Source organism: Centrocercus urophasianus, unplaced genomic scaffold, assembly GCF_019232065.1.
Source record: "Centrocercus urophasianus isolate 14NV4802_14NV808 unplaced genomic scaffold, USGS_Curo_1.0 seq_28, whole genome shotgun sequence".
Classification (NCBI taxonomy): Eukaryota; Metazoa; Chordata; class Aves; order Galliformes; family Phasianidae; genus Centrocercus; species Centrocercus urophasianus.
Genome location: NW_024884844.1, coordinates 6,035,915 through 6,054,016, shown reverse-complemented (window position 1 = coordinate 6,054,016; position 18,102 = coordinate 6,035,915). Strand labels below are relative to the sequence as shown.

Genomic DNA, 18,102 nt, shown 5'->3' with positions numbered 1-18,102 from the left:
CCATTTCTTTTCTCTCCTTCTCAGTCTCAGGTTAATGGCAGTCATTCTTCCTTCATCCTTCAGTGAAGGAGGTGGAGGAATGCAGTGAGTGTAGCCCAGCAGCTTCCCAGCAGTGTGGTCAGCAGTGTAGGGAAACCAAGTTCCCCATGCCCAGCTTCTGTGTGTCTCATGGAAGTACACAGCAATTATGGCAGTAGGAGAAAAATGACTCATCCAGAGTTCCTGGTAAAAGGCTGAAGTTTGAGGCCATCTCCAAAGCCTCCTTTGCCATCCTCCTGCCTACAAAGCACAAGCAATAAAGCAGCCCAAGTTCTCTGTTATGACAGTTTAAACTCTTTAAAGAAAGTCTTAAACTGCTTTCTGTATCTGTCTTGCAGGTATGAGCTGACAAGAAGTAGACGCAAGAAAAACTGATTTCTTCTCATGTACATAAGTTATTAATTTTTAAGCTTTGTATTGACTGTACATATCTCTTTTGTAATTGAAGTGTTTTGAAACATTCACTGCAAACTTGAAGCCATCTGCTGCTCAGGACATGTGCCCTGAATGATCCTACTGACACGAGTTCTCAATGAAGTAAAACAAAAAGAAAGGAAACAAAACAAAAAACTGTGGGAATAATTTCTCTCTAAAAACAAATCATTTGTTCTTGATGTTTCTGGTGTATCTCCTCCCCAAGAATCCTTACTTATGAATGCGCTCCTAAGGAAGTGTTGGACCTGGAGATGTTTTTAGATTGCCAGCTGTGTGTGATTACTTTGTTCCCCGTTTCATTTCCCTAAGAGCCTATTCATGTTATTTTAACGATATATGAAAGCATTACACTTCCAGAAGAATCAATTTTTAAACAGCATCTTTCATCTGTAAGGCTACAGAACCGATTAAAATAAACTGCAAGACTAATAGCAGTTCTTGAGAAACCAAGAAACTGATATTCTGCTTCTGAAAAGCATCTTAGCAGATTGTGGCTGCAGGTCTGCATATGATGAGATTCCAAAAGCAGGGAAATCAGTTTGCCAGGATGTCATAAAGGTTATAGTTTGTAAAGCCTTAACATGTTTTGTTCTTTGTTACAACATTTCAGCATATCATAAGCCTTGATAGTAAATCATTTTGCCTGAGGAACAGCAGAGTTTTGGACTAAGCTTTATTGGAATGAAATATACCAAAATATTTTTGGAAGCTTGGTGTACCTGTTTGTTTACAATAAACTTCTACATGTCTTGCTTAAGGAACTTTATCTATGCCCTTCTAAAAGTGACAGTAGAATATGAGTGTGATAAATTCAAATCCCTTCTAGGCAAAAAGCAATAAACCACTTTCTGAAGTAGGCTTAGAATATTTTCAGCCTAGATTACACTAACCCAGTGTATTTAAATCCATAACCAGAAAAAAAAAAAAAATTCACTGAGCAACAGCACAAAGCAGGAAGCGTGCAATCATGTAGTACTTGAACAGAGGACAGTCCCTCACTCAAATCCCAAACCTAGCTGAGATGTAAACATCATTTTAAAATAGGCTCTCAAGACAACCAAAGTAATAATGGAAGTATTACATCTAAAGGCAGTTTGAGCAATGTCATCTCATACCTGCTGATGAGCAACGTTCAGAAAGGTAAGTGGTTTTGTGGTTTTTGCTTTTGTGCTGCCTTCAGTTTCCTAGATGAACACAGTATGTATTGGTTCTCTCTCCAGGACAGAACAGGTTATCGTGGTTATTTTTCTTGTTTCATGTTCAGTGTAAGAATGCAGAGAAACTAAAAGAATGCAGTGGCAAAGCCAAATTTTTATTTATATATCCAAAAGTCTGAAACTGTTCATTAGATAACAGAGATTAGAGGTAGCTGTAATGGCATGTGAATCAACAGGCCACCTCACAGGTTAAGTCTTCCCAGGATTGACCAAACTAACTCTTAACTAGTTACCAACTTCAGCTTTCGTACAGCAGGTAAAATATCATCCACGTTATTGATCTCTGAAACAGAATGAAAAGCAAATTTGTATGAGATGCATACAGAACACCTCTAAGTCCAACCAAAATTCTAGATTAAATGTTAAAATACATAGAATAGAAATGTTAGAAATGTCAGCAAAAAACTACTGCAGAGAATAAATTCCTCAAACCTTTTAATGCTTTTGGGGGAAGAAAAAAGTTATTTTAGCTTATAAGTCTTATGGTTGAATGTAACTGACCCTATTTTTAATGAAGACCTAGTTATTTCAGACACTTTCTTAAAAGAGGAGAGCAAGGCAAAGCACCTTTTCTCACACTTCCCTTATGTTTTTTTGCACACCAGGAGTAAACAAAGTGTGTTAGCTATTTAAAATCCAGGCAGGGAACTTTCTTGAAGTCATGAAGATAATTACAACTTGCAAATGCTACTCACCTAGAAGAGAGAGCAAATCTTGAATGAGAGCTTGAAACGGTGGAAAGAAGCATTCGTGTTCTTCTAGCTTATTGATGATACTGAAATTTGTAAGTAAGACCATTATCTCAAAAATGTAAGAACATATTAAGTTCATTTTCTTGTCTGTTTTGCCATACAGTGTCACTGCTTTCTGAAAATACCGTTACTTATTATATACAAATGCACCTACACCAAAAATGCATCTTCACATTCTGAAACCTGCAGCCAACAACTGTTAAAAGATTATCTCTGATTTCACTGTTTCTGCCCAGTATACATTCTTCTATTCCTACCTGTATCATGTCATGTAATTTTTGGACTGGAGCAGCAGCCTATATATATATATATATATATATGCTAAATATATCAGCCACCCCAGGCAGTATAACTGCTACAGAGGTGGAGGCAAGAATATTATATGCAGCTTGTCTATAGTTAAAGCTGCAAGGAGCACAGAAAGGTTGATGGTGTCGGTGTTGTTAACTTTGCCTGTTAAAATTTACTGCTGCAGTTAGTATCTTTGTATGTTTGTACAGCACAATCTGAATGCAAGCTCTTACAGCTTGCTCTCACCTCTATGTTCTCATCACTTGATAATAAGATTTGTCCAGCACCCAAAAGATTTCTAGGAAGCCTGAGGTGTACATTCTCTCAGCAACTAATACATTTCAATATTGCAACCTTAAAGTAGTTTCATATCCCTACCAACATGCAGCACTTGCTATGTCTCCTTATGAAACATAAGCTTAAGAGGCTTTTTTGATCACTGTATCCATGAAAACCAACAAGCTAATGCCAAGGGAACCTTAATTTTTTTTTTATTTACCACCAGTACCCTTTTGAAAGTGTTCAAGATTTGTTCCATGTAGGTTAGTAGTCAATCCTTTACTGTCACAGCTAGCTGCCTGTGTAGCAAGTGATTAAAATCTCTTCCAGTATCAATCTTATGCAGCTCTTTCAATTCCTAAGATTCCTGTTTGCAGAATTGTTGCCAGTGGAACAGATCTAAATACCTGTAGATGTCTTGGGTCCCCAGAAGCCTCTGTAGTTGTTCAGTCACATTCTCATTAATTATGTCACACAGTTTCCCAACAGTATCCACCACCACTGTGGGTGGAACTGAACTATCTGGAAAACAAAGACTTCATGCTTCCGGTAAGAATAACAACAGGAAAAGAAGGCATAATTCAATTCTTACAAGTGCCCAGAATTTATTCAACTTTCACATATTTAGGCATACAAGTTTTATCATTCACAGAAAACAAAATGCCTGTGTTGAGAAATACACTGATACTACTGGGAGGAAGGAATCTCTCATTAATCCTTCAGTAGCTAAAAACATGACAGAGCTAGATATTTTCTTGACTGAAATGGTACTACAGTCTGTCCTATACTGTCACTGGAAAGCAGTCAACTGCCACTGTATACAGAGATGGTATTCATTGGCTTCCTGTAGCACAACAGAAGTACCTCATAGAGGGAACCTGTTCCCTGATATTTTGTTAGCAGCAAGAACTTGTTCTATTTGCTTGTTTTAACCTGCTTTGGCTACTGTGATGAAAGGTAAAAAGGTATCAGGTTCTTTGTCCTTTCCTCACTCAGTTTCAGAGGAACTATTTGTGGAGAAGGTGACTGAACTCCATTGCTTTGTAATTACTAGGGAGATGGGAAGCTTCTTCACCTCCTGTTGTTGGTGGCAGGAAGTCTGCTTCCCTTTTGAATGAGGCTTCAAAGGCCTCAGTAGTTCAGGAGCCTTTCCCTCTGGCTGTACCCTGCAGCACAGCCAAGCCTCTAAACCCATGAGCTCAGGGAAGATTAGCAGCTGCTGTTCTTCAGAAGTGCAAAACCAGAAGAGAATGAAACTACACAGGCCTCTGACTACTGGTGGCACTTAGTTGTTGACACTGAATAGTTAAAAAATAAGTAGGCCTTTAGGATTGTAAGAGGGAAGTTCTTCAGGACTGGACATACCTTTGAATGAGTTACTAAGGAGAAATCTAGAGCAAAGATTATTTATCTGTTATTCTAAAACAAGTTAAAACAGACAAACAAAAAAACCTTGCGTTTCAAATAGAGTGTGAAATATGATCAGTACGTCAGTGCTCATAAAACAAAGCTTTCCCTTTGGAAATAGCCTGAACAAGTGCTAGGTGATAAGCCTGTACCTAGTTCCAGAAGCTCATGAAGATTTCTCATTGCATTGGTCAGTTCCCCAAGTTTTGTGTACACCTCATTCATTCGTGGGTAAATGCCGTTCAGAGAATTCACATCAAACAACTTCTGGAAGTGAGAGACCATGGCAAACAGTGTTGATAAGGATGGTGTCTGGCTGTTCTGCAGAAAACAGAAAGGGTAACTTTTCTAAATTGTTGCTTAGCAAAGCAAGGATTCTTTTAAACTATGAGATATTTTTAAAACTAGTCTACAAAGAAAAACAGGTGTAACTTCCATTAGTAAATCAAAGCATTTCAAATATCCTTAAATCTCAAGAGATATATCCAGCAAACCAAAAATACTCTTATGAAAAAATATTCTTTTGGAACCTTTGTTTTCTGTTGTTTATTAAGTCTGTTTATGTATTCTGAATGCTGACTGAGAAAAAGATGGAACAGGATAATATCTAGCACTACAGGGCAATGCAAATTCATGGTCAAAAGACCTTCATTAAATCAGTCTTCCCCAGGGTGAATTTATCCATTACGTGAAAGTAGTCGTGGAGTATTGGATCTCTTCACACAGCTATTTCTTAAACCCCAAAAGGCTTTGAAATGCAGAAGTCGACAGCATGTGAAGAATTACCTTTTCCTTGTTTTCTATTTCGTCTAACACTGTATCTACTATGAGCTGAAGATCTTGAACTCGTATGGATTCTCTGTTATCTTGTGGATCCGTGATGTGCCAAGGCACCAATTCCAGAGACAGTTTTCTCAATGACCTGTGCAAATCCTTTTAAAACAAAGGATACAGGGCTTATTGTAGTAACTGCTTAAATATTCTGTCCATTTAACATTAGGTCAGACAACAAAACTAACACACAAGAACACTCTGCAATGGATAAAGAAGCACTGTGAGATTTTCAACAGACTAAAGGAGGAATACAAAGCCAAGCATGAGAGTGCATTACCTTTAGGGCCACTAGCTGATCTGCCCACATTTCTATAGTGAGTGGGAGGTGTTCAAATCCACATTCCTGTCCATTCTCCTTAATATAATTTTGCACTGGCCCTTTTCTGCGCTTATATATTAATGGAGGAGCTCTTGGACTTCGTATAATAGAGTCAATATTGGACAACACCTTCAATAACAGACAGAAAAAAAGTTATTGCTCAAACTAAGCATGTTATTATAAATTTGCCCCCACCAGTCAAATAATCTAAACAAGAAATCATAAATACCTCCAGTAAGTTACTATCAATGACTTTTGTAGATGCACTCAATATGTCATAGATTTAAAGATTTAAAAAGATACTAAGTAGAAGAAAAGTAAGAGTTAACACAAGTAGACTTCCCATTCAGGGAATATTCTGTTTATCTCCTCACAACTTTGTTACTTCCACAGTTTATATTTTGCTAAGCTTTACAATATTTGCTCCTTCTTTACTTAAAGAAAAATAAAAAGCTTCTATCTCCTCAGCAGTTCTTAAAAGCGTAACAGAAAGGTATGCTTTGCACAGGACCTTGATCTTTGTCCTCCATCCTGATGAGAATTCAGGCTAAACCACCAACTGGAGGTTTGCCAAGCTAGTCTCTCCTCTGTTATAACTTTAGGTAGTTTACATTAAGGCAGCCTACATCAACTGCCATAGCCAGAACATTACATGTTACGTTCTTTCCTCCAGGATTCAAAAGAGCATGCTTCAGTTTACATAATTAAGCAAAACTCCTATTTTGTTATGAAAGTGCTAAATATACACAGTGCCAATGAAGTTGGCATACCTGTAAGTACTGTTGGCAAACTGCATGCAGCTGATCCTCTGCAGTACTCCCAGGTTCTTTCTTTTCTTCTGTTCTTTCTCTGGTACTGTTCCCTGAAGACCTGCGTGCCAAATACATACAGTAGGTCATCAGTAGGCCAAATACATACAGTAGGATGGCTTTCAGTCTGAAACTACTTAATTGTACTCACTGCATGAGTGAAAAGGCCATTTAAATAGACAGAATGTAAAACAAAGAAGTGAAAATTTTTAAAGCAGTATCTTTTTCAGATAATGTATAGTGCTAAAAATATGTAGTATTCAGTACACACGTACACAAATAATTAAGTGAAATTCCAGACTGACACTTCGTCAGTGGCAAATTTCTGTTATCTTTAAAGTATTTTCTAAGCAATGAGCCAGAGGTGGAAAAAAAAAAAAAAGTAAATTTCTAAGGATAATATGGACATAACTTCAGGTATCTTCAACAGTTCACCAACTCTCACAATACTCTCAATCCACAGTGCAGCTAATAACTTGCTTTACAGCTCACAGAAGGGGCAGACAACAGTTTGGTCCTGCCCATACTGCCCACGGTAACACTCCCATCCCAAAAGACAAAATGGAACTAAGAGACAGTGCTGTGCACCAGTTTGGATGCCATGCTACCACTTCAGAGATGCATAGCGTGTCTTTGGAGATGCAGAAGCATTTGCTGCCCACAAACCAGGCTCTAAGGGACAGTGGTGATAAGGTAATGCTTTGTAAGCTGCTATCTATGTGATTGGTTGCAGAGCATCTTTGCCTTTATATAGTTCAGAGGATTCATGAAAGATACTGAAGAAAAATAGTTACTGGATAGTTTTCTTTAAAGTTTTCTCTAGTTTCTTCACTCGGTGCTTGTAGAGTTTTAATTCCTGTGCAGTTGGCCTGTTGGAAAGAAAACATACCATATTATCTATCTTGCATTGAAAGACAGCTATAAAATTCAGCCAAGCGAAAAAGTAAGAAAACTCTTCTAGTGCCATAACTTCATTCTGGAAATGAAATTCCACATTTCTGTGTGGCAGTAACTGTCATACAGATATATTATAGCACCTAAACCTATTTTGCTGGTTCAGGCTTTCTTACTAAAACCATCTGCTTCTCTACCCTGTCCAGCAGTTTTTAAGTGGAAATCAGGCTTGGCAGTAATACTGCCAGTGGAAAGAACAATTTTGCCCACATGCATTTTTTACTGCTTTAACTGAATGAAGTGCAAGCATCAATGCAGTTGTCCAACATGATGCAATGTACAGTAATAGCTGTTAGTATCAGCAGCATAGGGAGGAAAGGTTGATGGCTGCTGCCCTATTAAAATACTAATTATTTTATGAATGGATTTTAAAGACAGATTTCATACATTTTCACAGTTGCTGCTCTTTCAGTTTCCTTCTTTGTACAGCAAAGCCTAGTGATGTGCTTTTAAAAATGATATTTATCCTTTCTCACCTTGTTTCCAAATCTTTCTTGAGATTTGTATTTTCAAGCAAAAGCTGTTCATTCCTGGCTTTTGTTTCAACAAGCTGACTCTGAAAAGACTGCAGCATACATTGTGTTATTTCTTTTATTTCATTCATTCCATAATCAACAAGCTTGAACACTTTCAAGCATGTCAGGTGTAAAGAAAGATTCCCATTTGCTCTATATAGTAAGACAGCATAGGTGAGGAAACAGACCTCTTTAAGATCAAGAGCCTGCTGTACTAGCCCACAGGTAGAGAAGCAGAGAACTCAACAAAGTACAAAATCTTTGCATATTGAGATGAAGACAGTGAATGCTGCCCAGTGAGTTTACAAACTTTGAAGATAAGAACAAGCAGACAGAAACCAAACACATATGCATATTTATGTGGCTCTTCAGGGGTTACTGTTAGAGATCTGCATGGACTTCTTCTTAGCAGTTCCATACCGTGAGCAGTGCTCTGTAATTCGGAGTAGCATCTAGATTTAAGAATTCTTCTTTGCTTTTTACTTCTCTCTGTATATGATCTTCAGCTTTTTTATATTGCCTATCAGGGAAAATAAATTGCTTCAGCTTATTGCAATTCAATTGCCACAAAGATCCAAGGTTGTTTAGTTTGCAGGTACATGTGACAAAATTTCCATAAATTGAACTATGATCAGAATAGAAACATTGTCATGGTCTTCTCTATTATTCTGGAAAGATGTTTCATATACTAATTGAGTACATTTATTCCTGAAAATAAATTACAGTGCAAGCAAATCCAATTTCAGTTTTCTAGATGATAATCTCAAATTATGGGAATGTCTCTCAGGCATCTGATTGTTGCTCTGCATCATGTAAGCAATGTGGTGGAGCTGAGAAGCTGGCATTCTTTTTTTTTTTTTTTCCCCTTCTTTCTTTTAGGAAATCAGTGAATTGAGCATAGCTAATGCAGTAGTGCTGCCTGTAAACCACTACAAAAGGAAAAGTAGAAAAACAAACAAAGGATTATAGCTAATGTCTAAATACAACGCCCTCCTGGCTGCACTGGCCTGACTGAGCAGCTGCTCAGACTGACTGAGAGCTATTTCCAGGATTAATCCAAACTTCCAAGATCATTACAGGCCTTGGCTGTATTTTTTAATATTTTAGTGACATCTAGAAAACAGAACATTTGCCATCCCAAGTTTTAAGAACAGCAAGGAAAAAGAAAACTTTGAGCTGTAGGACCACGAGGCATTAGATGAGACTCACCTTAGCTCCTTTTTCATTTGATTAATTTGAGATTCATAGTAATCAATTAGACAAAGAAACCTGAAAAAGGAAAAATGGTATTTCGAATTTAAGATATTGTTACTAACCTATTGGTATAGGATAGCTTATACAGCTGCACTGTATTTAAAAGTGACCCTTCTCTCTCATATCAGTCACAGTTTTCCAAAAAAGAAATGTAGAGACATTAATTGTCTATTAGATTAAAAGTGGCAAAATGACTCAAGAGGAGACCAAAGCTAAATCCTTCCGACAGCCCCCACATCTCGTGGGTATGTTCACCCAGCAAGCTTAACAAGCTGGTACATTCTTGAGCTGTAGGGCTGCAGGGACCATTGGAGGTGATAGAAGAGCACAGGTCAGACACAGCCTAAGGAACTTCCAGAGAAACTACAGGTGCTTTCTAAGGAAGTGGCTGCAAGGAAATAAAGCCATAGAAAAAACGTATGGGTGAGAAACTGCATTTCCTTTCAAACCACTCTGAGATTTTCTGTTTTGAATATACAGGTAAAAAATGCCAGGGAACCAATCTCAGTGCTTCTTTTTTTGTTGTTTAAGGAGGGCACAAGAAACAGTCACAGGGACACATATAATCCCTCTAAAATTTATCCTAGGTAAACATCCTAGGCAGACCTGGACAGACCAAGCTACACTAGCACAATAAGGCAACAGCCACCTGAGGGCTGTAAGTTGTCGAATCTCTGACTAGGCTTAGGCTTAGAATACTTTCAGAACTTGCACAAAGTGCCTGGAAAGCATGTTTGCAGTTAGCAGTCACAAATGCTGCTTTCCCAAACTGACTTTGTTGTTACTGCTTTTTGCTTTGTTGTTTAAATTTACATTCTAAAACGTTAACAAAATCACCATAGCAAATGCAGTTTCCAGAACAAACCATTCCACCCTCTTTGCTGACACCTAGTGGATACAGAGGCTGAGATTTTTATCTTCTGCCTTGCATTTATTCAGCTTGCACTCCTAAGATCGACAACTTTTTTCCATGTAAGTATCAAGAACAGTCACTTTAAATCCATTTATTCATTTACTGTTACGAGTCATTCACCAATATAACAAAATTTCTTACTGCTGATCTAGAAGGGACTTGGGAGCTCTCTTGCAAAACCGGCAGAACATTTTGGTTTGAGTGGCAACACGCTGCTGCTCCTCCTCCCCAGCTTTGCACAGCTCCCTCTGCAAACGAGCAATAATCTCCTCCTGTTCTTGCAGCTTTTGCTGCTGCTGTTGGTATTTTGCCTGTGAAGAGATAAAAGGAGCATTCTGAAATTATTCTAACAAGCTGGAGATGGTGCTCCACCTGCCAACACAGGCACTTGGTCCCAAGGAAGCTTAACCAAAAGTGGAAGAAAGGTTCATGCATTTTCCTAATTTATTATTAGAAAATTATTCATGAAATGTGAAAGCTAAAAATAGTGTACTAACTTTGACATGCCACTCATGTTTATTTGGACCAACGTGTATACTTCTACAGCTGCCAAAACAAGTCGAAAGCTGAGTGCTGAGTTACCTGGGAAACCAGCTGATCTTTCTGAAGTTCTTTGACCTGATTCTGTTGCCGACAAACGTTAGCTATTGTCTCATCTTCCAGCTGGCGGATTTTTGATTTAATGTTTTCCACCACGTTTTCCAATTCATTAGCCCTTTTCTCTTCTCGAGATGCCCGACCTCGTTCCTGTCGTACCTCATCTCTAGAAACATAAATCTTTGACTTAAATTACACTCATTTCACTAAGTGCAGTGAAAGAAGCACAGGCCTGGCAAACGTTATCTGACAGTGCCCAGTTAACTGATGACATCAGTTATCTGATGTGCCAGCCTGCAGCAGCAGGCACAGGAAAGACGCCACTATGGGAAGTGGCAGCAGATGAGTTAAGACAACAGCTCAAGCAGATCTTTTATGCAGAATATTGCTGCATATTGGACAAAAATCTCCAGAAAAAAAGGTCTTTGGCCTTAGATATGACAGTAAACAGCGACAGTGCTGTTTGCTTTGCATTACCTGTAAATTCCCTTCACAGCACCTTACCTAAGATTACGATTGGTCTCCATAAGCCCATACATCATCTTCTGTTGTCGGTCAGTGTCTTCCAACAACGTTTTTAATGCAAGTCTTATTCCTAGAGAGGCCTGACGGTCCAAAGCAATTATATCTGGAAGCACACATCACAAACAAAGCCTTACCCAAGGGCTTTCTGTTCCTGAAGATCGCATCTCCGTTACCATTTGGAACCGATGGCTTCAGCAGTGCCTCATGACTTCAGGTGTGCTGCCCAGGAACCCCCACCAGCAGCACTCCTTACCTGGCGCGCCGCCGCCGCCCGGGGACGCCGCGATGCTCAGGGGCTGCATTCCATGGCGCAGCAGCAGCGCGTTCACCGTCTTCCATTCCGCTTCCTCCTCCCGCTGCTGGGAAGAGGCAGAAACCTGAGGATCGCTGAGGATCGGCATGCAAACAGCGCGCAGACGCTCCGGTCGTACCGATGGCCGTTAGAAGGGAGAAGGGCTGCCAGCGAGCCGGATTTGTGCTTTCTAAGGAACTGAACGCGGCGGGGCTGGCGCCTGGTGCTTTGCTTTGTGTCACTGCCGTGGTACCTCCGTCATAGCGATCCGCCGCTGGAAAGGAAGAACAGGAAAGGAAGGGAAACGGCCGAACGGGAGCGGAGGGCGGGCTCTGAGCTCCGTGACGGTAACGGTCATCTCCGGGAGGCGGGCAACCGCCATCTTGAGGCGGAGGGGAGGAGGGACCCGAGCGGCTGGAACGGGGTAGGCGGGGGTGCGGGCGTGGGGGGCTGTGTGCGGGTGTGAGGGGTTGTGCAGGCGGCGGGGGGGCTGCGGGCGGGTCACGGCGTAATGCCGAAATGAAAGCTGTGTCTGTAAGCTCGCTCCGTGCAGCGCGGTGCGGGATGAGCTCGGGGCCCTGAGTGGATGTCGGAGGCGGTGTGAGTCCCGATGGCGGTTCTGGCGTTGATGCTGAGGCTGATGGATCGCGGCTGTGTGGTTCCCTCGCAGCTGAAGGGAGCTCTGTGGGAGCGGCGTGGTTGCCGGGCAGCAGCGTCCTTGGTGCTCTTACACATAGCTATTTGCGTAGGGAAAATGATGTTTGTATTACAGCAGGGCAAATCCATTAGTCATAACTCCATCCATTCTCAGCACTCCTTGCTGCTATCCTGCTTTTCTTCTTTTCTTGCTGCTGGTTGGATTAAAAGCCCTTTGGTTACTATGGCATTCCGTGAGGAGGTTACCCTCAGTGAAGAAGAAGTAAGGTAAAACAGCAGAGCTGCAGCACGTACGGACTTTGGAAAGATATCCCCCACTGCTGCGGTCACTTATGGCTGTACTGAACATGGAACGTGTCCTAAATGGAAGGATATCTTTCCAGTCTCCTTCCCTGTGCGTGTTTGTGTGTGCAGAGTTGTGTTCCCAAATGACGTAGGTAATATTGCTGTTAGAATCAATGGATGGTGAGCTTATCTGTTATAACTACTTCTCAAGTTCAGAAGGCTGAAGCAGTTGCTCAGGGAGCAAATGAAATGCTGCACTTTAAATCCTGACAAAAAAGAACTGCAAGGAACATCTGAGTTCTAAGTACGGTTTTTAACTATACTGCTCCCTGACCCAGAGGCTCTAGAGGTTGCCTGGGTATGTATCTTTTTATGGTGTTTGTCAGAGTGAGCCAGCATACCTGCCTGTTTTTGTGATGTTTTGTCATATTTTAATGTTTTTAAAGCAGGGACATGCAAGTAATTGTGTAAGCTTACTCTCTCATGTCTTGTTTTGCAGTTGTAAAAGGTAACTTGCCCTAAAGGAGTAACACTTTGAGCTGTAGTCGTCAGTATTTGAATTCTTTCAATGACAATTAATTGACTTTATTGGTATTTCCATAGGTCTCGGTACGGCCACTTAGAGAAGATGACAGATTTGGTGGCTGTTTGGGAAGTAGCTTTAAGTGATGGTATTCATAAAATTGAATTTGAGCATGGGACCACTTCAGGAAAACGTGTCGTCTACGTTGACGGAAAGGTGAAATTGCTATATGCTCAACATTCACTGTAATATAATTATATAAGTGCATTTCCATATAGAACAGACAAAAGACTACTACGTGAGGTGTATTCACTTGGCTAACTTTGCCTCATGTAATGAACAGCATTCCATCAGAAGAGGGCTGGCCAGCAGGGACAAGGAGGTGATTGTCCCTCTCTGCTCTTGTGAGGCCCCATCTGGAGCACTGTGTCCAGGTCTGGAGCCCCCAGTACAAGAAAGACAGAGCTGTTGGAGAGGGTCTAGAGAAGAGCCACAAAGATGATCAGGGGACTGGAGCACCTCCCCTACAAAGACGGGCTGAGGGAGCTGATCTTGTTCAGTCTGGAGAAAAGAAGGCTGCAGGGTGACCTCATTGCAGCCTTTCAGTACCTAAAGGGAGCCTATAAACAGGAGGGGAATCAACTCTTTGAAAGGGTAGATAACAGCAGGACAAGGAGAAATGGTTTTAAGTTGAGGGAGGGGAGATTTAGGTTGGATTTTAGGGGGAAGTTCTTTACAAAGAGAGTGGTGAGGTGCTGGAACAGCTGCCCAGAGAGGTTGTGGATGCCCCATCCCTAGAGGTGTTCAGGGCCAGACTGGATGGGGCCCTGGGCAGCCTGCTCTGGTATTAAATGGGGAGGTTGGTGGCCCTGCATGTGGCAGGGGGGTTGGAGATTCATGATCCTTGAGGTCCCTTCCAACCCTGGCCATTCTGTGATTCTGTGAACATCATTCTTGTCTCAGTTACAGTTAAGGTGTGAGTATCATGAAGTGCTTTGCCATCCTTGGGCAGAAGTGTTCTGTATTTGTAAAGCGTTGCATGTTTGTACCTTGAGGAAAAAGGACAGTTAAGTACCGAGCTGTTTCCTGAGTTCTGGTGCGCTTTTCTGAAATACTAAAACACTTTCTCAGGTTTGTCAGTTAATACCTATTGTCTGTGTTTTCTTCTACAGGAAGAAATACGAAAAGAATGGATGTTTAAATTGGTGGGTAAAGAAACATTCACTGTTGGAGCATCCAAAACAAGAGCTACGATTAACATTGATGCAGTCAGTGGCTTTGCATATGAGTATACTTTGGAGATCAATGGAAAAAGTCTCAAGAAATATATGGAGAACAGGTCAAAAACAACCAATACTTGGGTACTGAGCTTGGGTGGTACAGACTATAGAGTTGTTTTGGGTAAGTAAATATGGAATGACTTTACTTTGCTGTTTTCAAAAAAGCCTGTATGCATTTAGCAATTGGTAATTAAAAGAAAGCACAGTTCAGTGGTGTATGGAAACAGTTCAGTCATGACCTGAATCACTGAGCATCTGTGGAAAGGACCTGGTCAGCCATGGGAGCACAGGTGAAGGTAATTCAGGTGTGCAACTGAAAGGGGTAGAGCCTGGCTGCACATCTCTTAGACCTCATTTAAGGGCTGACTGCCATGGGGGAAGGATCCCTTTCTGGAGATTCTTCTTGGGTGAAGCTTTTCCCTGTGAATCTAGAGTCTTCTGATATGGGTGAGCAATCTTTTTCCTTTTCTTTATAGCACCTTTCTATTGTGCTGGTTTTTCTGTCATCATACCTTTGTTGCAGTGCCTTTCCTATTGTACTGATCTGTCCAATTGCTACAAGTGGCTAGTACTATTGCAGTGTAAAACCTTGTGTGGTCTGGAGAACACTGGAAGTAGATTCCAAAGACAGAAAAATGGTAATCTTGTTATATCTGTGTAGTTTTATACAGCACTGTTGTTTGTTAACTCAGTAACGAGGATTTCCCTTAAAAACAATAAACCAAAGTTAAGGAGTCATGAAAAGAAGTGTGTCAGTGTCACTCTTTGTTTTTTTTATAGACTAATCAGCATGCTGTTTTCTGCACTGCTGCTTAACTATGAACTTAATCCATAACCTTCAGATAATGTTTTTATACTTTCTTGGTTGCAAGGTTATACTCTTTTTTTCCTTTGCTCCCTTGCCCAAAGTATGTTAGAAGATGGGAGGAAGAGATCCACAGAGGAATTTGTCCAGGCATCTAGTGGTGAAACTTCCACTTAGGTATTGCTGTATACATGGGCACAAGACACGCTGGACTGTTTTTTCTTTTTGAGCCTAAGGATAGAATGAACTGCCCTGAGATAAAGATGCTGGGGGGGAAGAAAGGCAGTTCCAGTGCCAAGAGATAGCCTAGTATCCTTCTCTCCATAATTACTTAAAAGACAAGCAGTACTCTGCTCTCTGTTATGTCACAAGGACATTTTCTGTAATGTTAATTTTAGAGTCGAGTATTTATTCATAGCAAAAATTGTTTGCCCACTTGTGGCAGAGCCTTCTGTCTCTCCAATGTAAGAACAAACTATGTAGCTCAGGTTATTTAGGACCTTCTCCGGGGAATTAAATATAACATCAAAGAGTAAGCTTGTAAAATCCTTAGATTGTCATAGGAGAAGGGGGGAGAGTCCTTTCTACTTTATTTTTTCTTTCATTCACAGAAAAGGACACAATGGATGTGTGGTGCAACGGTAAAAAAATGGAGACAGCGGTACGTGATCATTTCCACAGGTTTTTCATAGACTATGGCTCTAATATAACCAAAGTAAGCCACAGTGCTTATCTGTGTCATGCTCACTAAGCCACAGCAAGGAGTATGTTGCTTCACTTGGGTGTGGAGCGTGGGTAAACCTCTAGACCTGCATGCTGATGATCTGTTCTTTGCTGTATTTATTAACAGAATCCTTTGTCTCCTGGATTACCTGTTAAGATGCCAAAAGTCTGTCCGTATAAGAATATACAGTGCTATACTTCTCGGACAAATGAATCTTCTGGGTCAGTTGTCCAGGGTTTCTAGTGAGAAAATGCTCAGGAGAGTGGGAGGGACTTAAGTTTGATGTGGACTGTAGAGCCACCTCAACCAGACCTGCTCACCTTAGTGGTAACTGAAAGCTGAACACCTGTGCTCTTTAATGGCTGCTGCTTTTTGTCCGTTTAGAGGTGATTCCTAAGCACCTCAGGCTTAGTTCATGTTGCTGGAGCGAATAAAATCTTTGTCACATCTGCATTAATATGCATAGCAGATAGACACTTAAAACTCTTAATGTATTTGATGTCTTTTCACTTTATGAAGGTTTTCATTATGCATACTATGTAGTCTTCCCCATCCCTGGAGGGTGCATTTTCTCACCGGAGCTGGCACTATGGTGGATGCATACTCCAAAATGAGAAGTTAGGTAACTGCATCTACAAACTACAAAGGGGAAGTTAGGAGCTGTGCATCTAAACTGCACAGCATGTGCTCAATTTGGGGATCTGTTCATCCTGCTGCAGAGGGCACCAACAAACTGATGGTGTGAAACGTTGGTTGTCCTTTGAAAACCCAAATTCTTTAACTGGCAGCGTGAAGCTCTGCAGCTTTGTTGAGCAGCTGCCTATGGCTGCAGTGATTACGAGAGCTGCACGTGACCGTGACCTGGAAACAGGTGATGCTTTGAGTGGTTATTTTACTGAAAAGGGCATCTGTTTTTATTCTTGTCTCCTTTCTTCTAGGGTGAATTCGTAGAAGATGGGACAGAAACTCACTTCAGTGTTGGTGATCACAGCTGTTACATTAAGGCTGTCAGTAGTGGAAAACGAAAGGAAGGAATTATTCACACACTTATTGTGGATGACAGAGAGATCCCAGAGGCTGTGGAGTAGCTTCTAGTTAACTGATTGTTTTAGGTCTCAGATCAGGTACTTTTAATTACTGTGGTAATTATTTAAATAAGAGGCATTTGGATAATGCCCTCAATAACACACCTCAGCTTTCAGTTAGCCATGCAATGGTCAGGCACTTGGACATACAGATCATTGTAGGTTCCTTCCAGCTGAACTATTCTACTGCATGTAGAACACATGGTACATCTAGTTTGTGCTGGGTTCATTTCCTAGCTTCTGTACATGAAACTCATCTTTTTGAGGACCAGATAAACATAACTATGTACAACACTTTGCAGTACCAGTTTTTAAAAAGCTACATAGGGAAATAAGTATTATATCGCTAAGTAGAGAGGGCAGGTGAACTTAAGTAGAAATTGTATGCTAGAAAAAAAACCCACAATATTCAATAATACTGAATACTTTATGTGGAGGGAGAACACATGCTGAGCTCTGGAGAAAGCTGTTAAAATTCTCCCTATTTTTTCTTTTATGTACTTCCAATGTTCTTCAAATGCAGTCAGTTACATAAATTAATAAAAAAGGTTATTAAAGAAATATATTTTTACCAGTCCTTGTGTAACTGTATTCAAATTTTACTTAGCTATGAAAACTGTTGTTTATTCACAGTAGGAAGAAAGGTGATATGCTGTGCCAAAAATATCCCAAAGGTATTTTGTAAAATGATGGTTGTTCTGAAGTTCTGTACCCTCCCATCCAACCAAACAAGAAGTTTTCTGCCACGGTCCTCCTTTAAAAAATGAAACCTCTTGAGGCAAGCTGACATTAGAACCTCTTCACTGTAGCCTAACCTTTAATCTAGAGCTGTCTGTAGGTAATTGTGTGTGGCAATTCTGGCAGTTGTGTGTGAATAAGGAAACGAGGAAATGCAGGTCAGAACTGGAGAAGAACTGACTGCTGTAATGGGAAAGTTAAGACAGGAACAGAATATTCTCAAATTCCAGCTGCCTCAGGTGGTTTTTAGAAGCTATGTGTGGGGGAGGCACGAGGCACACTGCCACTTAACATTGCCTTAGGCTCACCTTACAAAAGGGACCTGTTTTGTGACAGCGCAGACATAAGTCACTTTTAAAAAATAATGGTTTTATTTAAGAGTATCATTTTGCAGCGGTCCAAAGAACTTTTTCCACTTAAGACTTTTTCCCTCCAGACTTCAGAATTAGACTTTTATAACTTATTTTCTTTGGAGTTTGTGACCATTATGAATGCTATTTTAGGGACTGCAAATAAAATACAAATGTGCTTGGAACTCATTAGCAATTTAAAGAAAAAAATCTTATTTAAACA

The 18,102-nt window shown here is 40.6% G+C and overlaps 3 protein-coding genes across 4 annotated transcripts in view; 2 read left to right on the top strand and 1 right to left on the bottom strand.

The window, feature by feature from the left end:
- The window catches only part of ESYT3 (extended synaptotagmin 3), a 28,140-nt gene extending 26,928 nt beyond the window's left edge, over nt 1–1,212 (top strand). Inside the window, exon 23 of the mRNA XM_042827461.1 lies at nt 378–1,212. Within this exon, the coding sequence (XP_042683395.1) occupies nt 378–414 (37 nt within the window). The 3' untranslated portion in view covers nt 415–1,212. The remainder of the gene's footprint in view (nt 1–377) is intronic.
- A 553-nt stretch (nt 1,213–1,765) lies between these two features.
- CEP70 (centrosomal protein 70) lies at nt 1,766–11,773 on the bottom strand. Of its 2 annotated transcripts, XM_042827463.1 has the most exons (16): nt 11,572–11,772; nt 11,394–11,499; nt 11,120–11,243; nt 10,601–10,781; nt 10,160–10,329; nt 9,061–9,120; nt 8,272–8,371; nt 7,813–7,901; nt 7,177–7,251; nt 6,344–6,443; nt 5,532–5,702; nt 5,207–5,353; nt 4,573–4,741; nt 3,421–3,535; nt 2,387–2,466; nt 1,766–1,974 (listed from the first exon to the last, which is right to left on the bottom strand). In XM_042827463.1, the coding sequence occupies exons 2-16, from the start codon at nt 11,440–11,442 to the stop codon at nt 1,913–1,915; spliced, it is 1,692 nt and encodes a 563-aa protein (XP_042683397.1). In that variant the 5' UTR covers nt 11,443–11,499; nt 11,572–11,772; the 3' UTR covers nt 1,766–1,912. The 2 variants fall into 2 exon arrangements, with proteins under 2 accessions (XP_042683397.1, XP_042683396.1); XM_042827462.1 differs by having other exon boundaries at nt 11,394–11,773.
- A 14-nt stretch (nt 11,774–11,787) lies between these two features.
- Nucleotides 11,788–17,352, top strand: FAIM (Fas apoptotic inhibitory molecule). Its single transcript, XM_042827464.1, has 5 exons — nt 11,788–11,856; nt 12,978–13,113; nt 14,070–14,298; nt 15,594–15,643; nt 16,645–17,352. The coding sequence occupies exons 2-5, from the start codon at nt 13,003–13,005 to the stop codon at nt 16,792–16,794; spliced, it is 540 nt and encodes a 179-aa protein (XP_042683398.1). The 5' UTR covers nt 11,788–11,856; nt 12,978–13,002; the 3' UTR covers nt 16,795–17,352.
- Nucleotides 17,353–18,102: the final 750 nt, after the last annotated feature.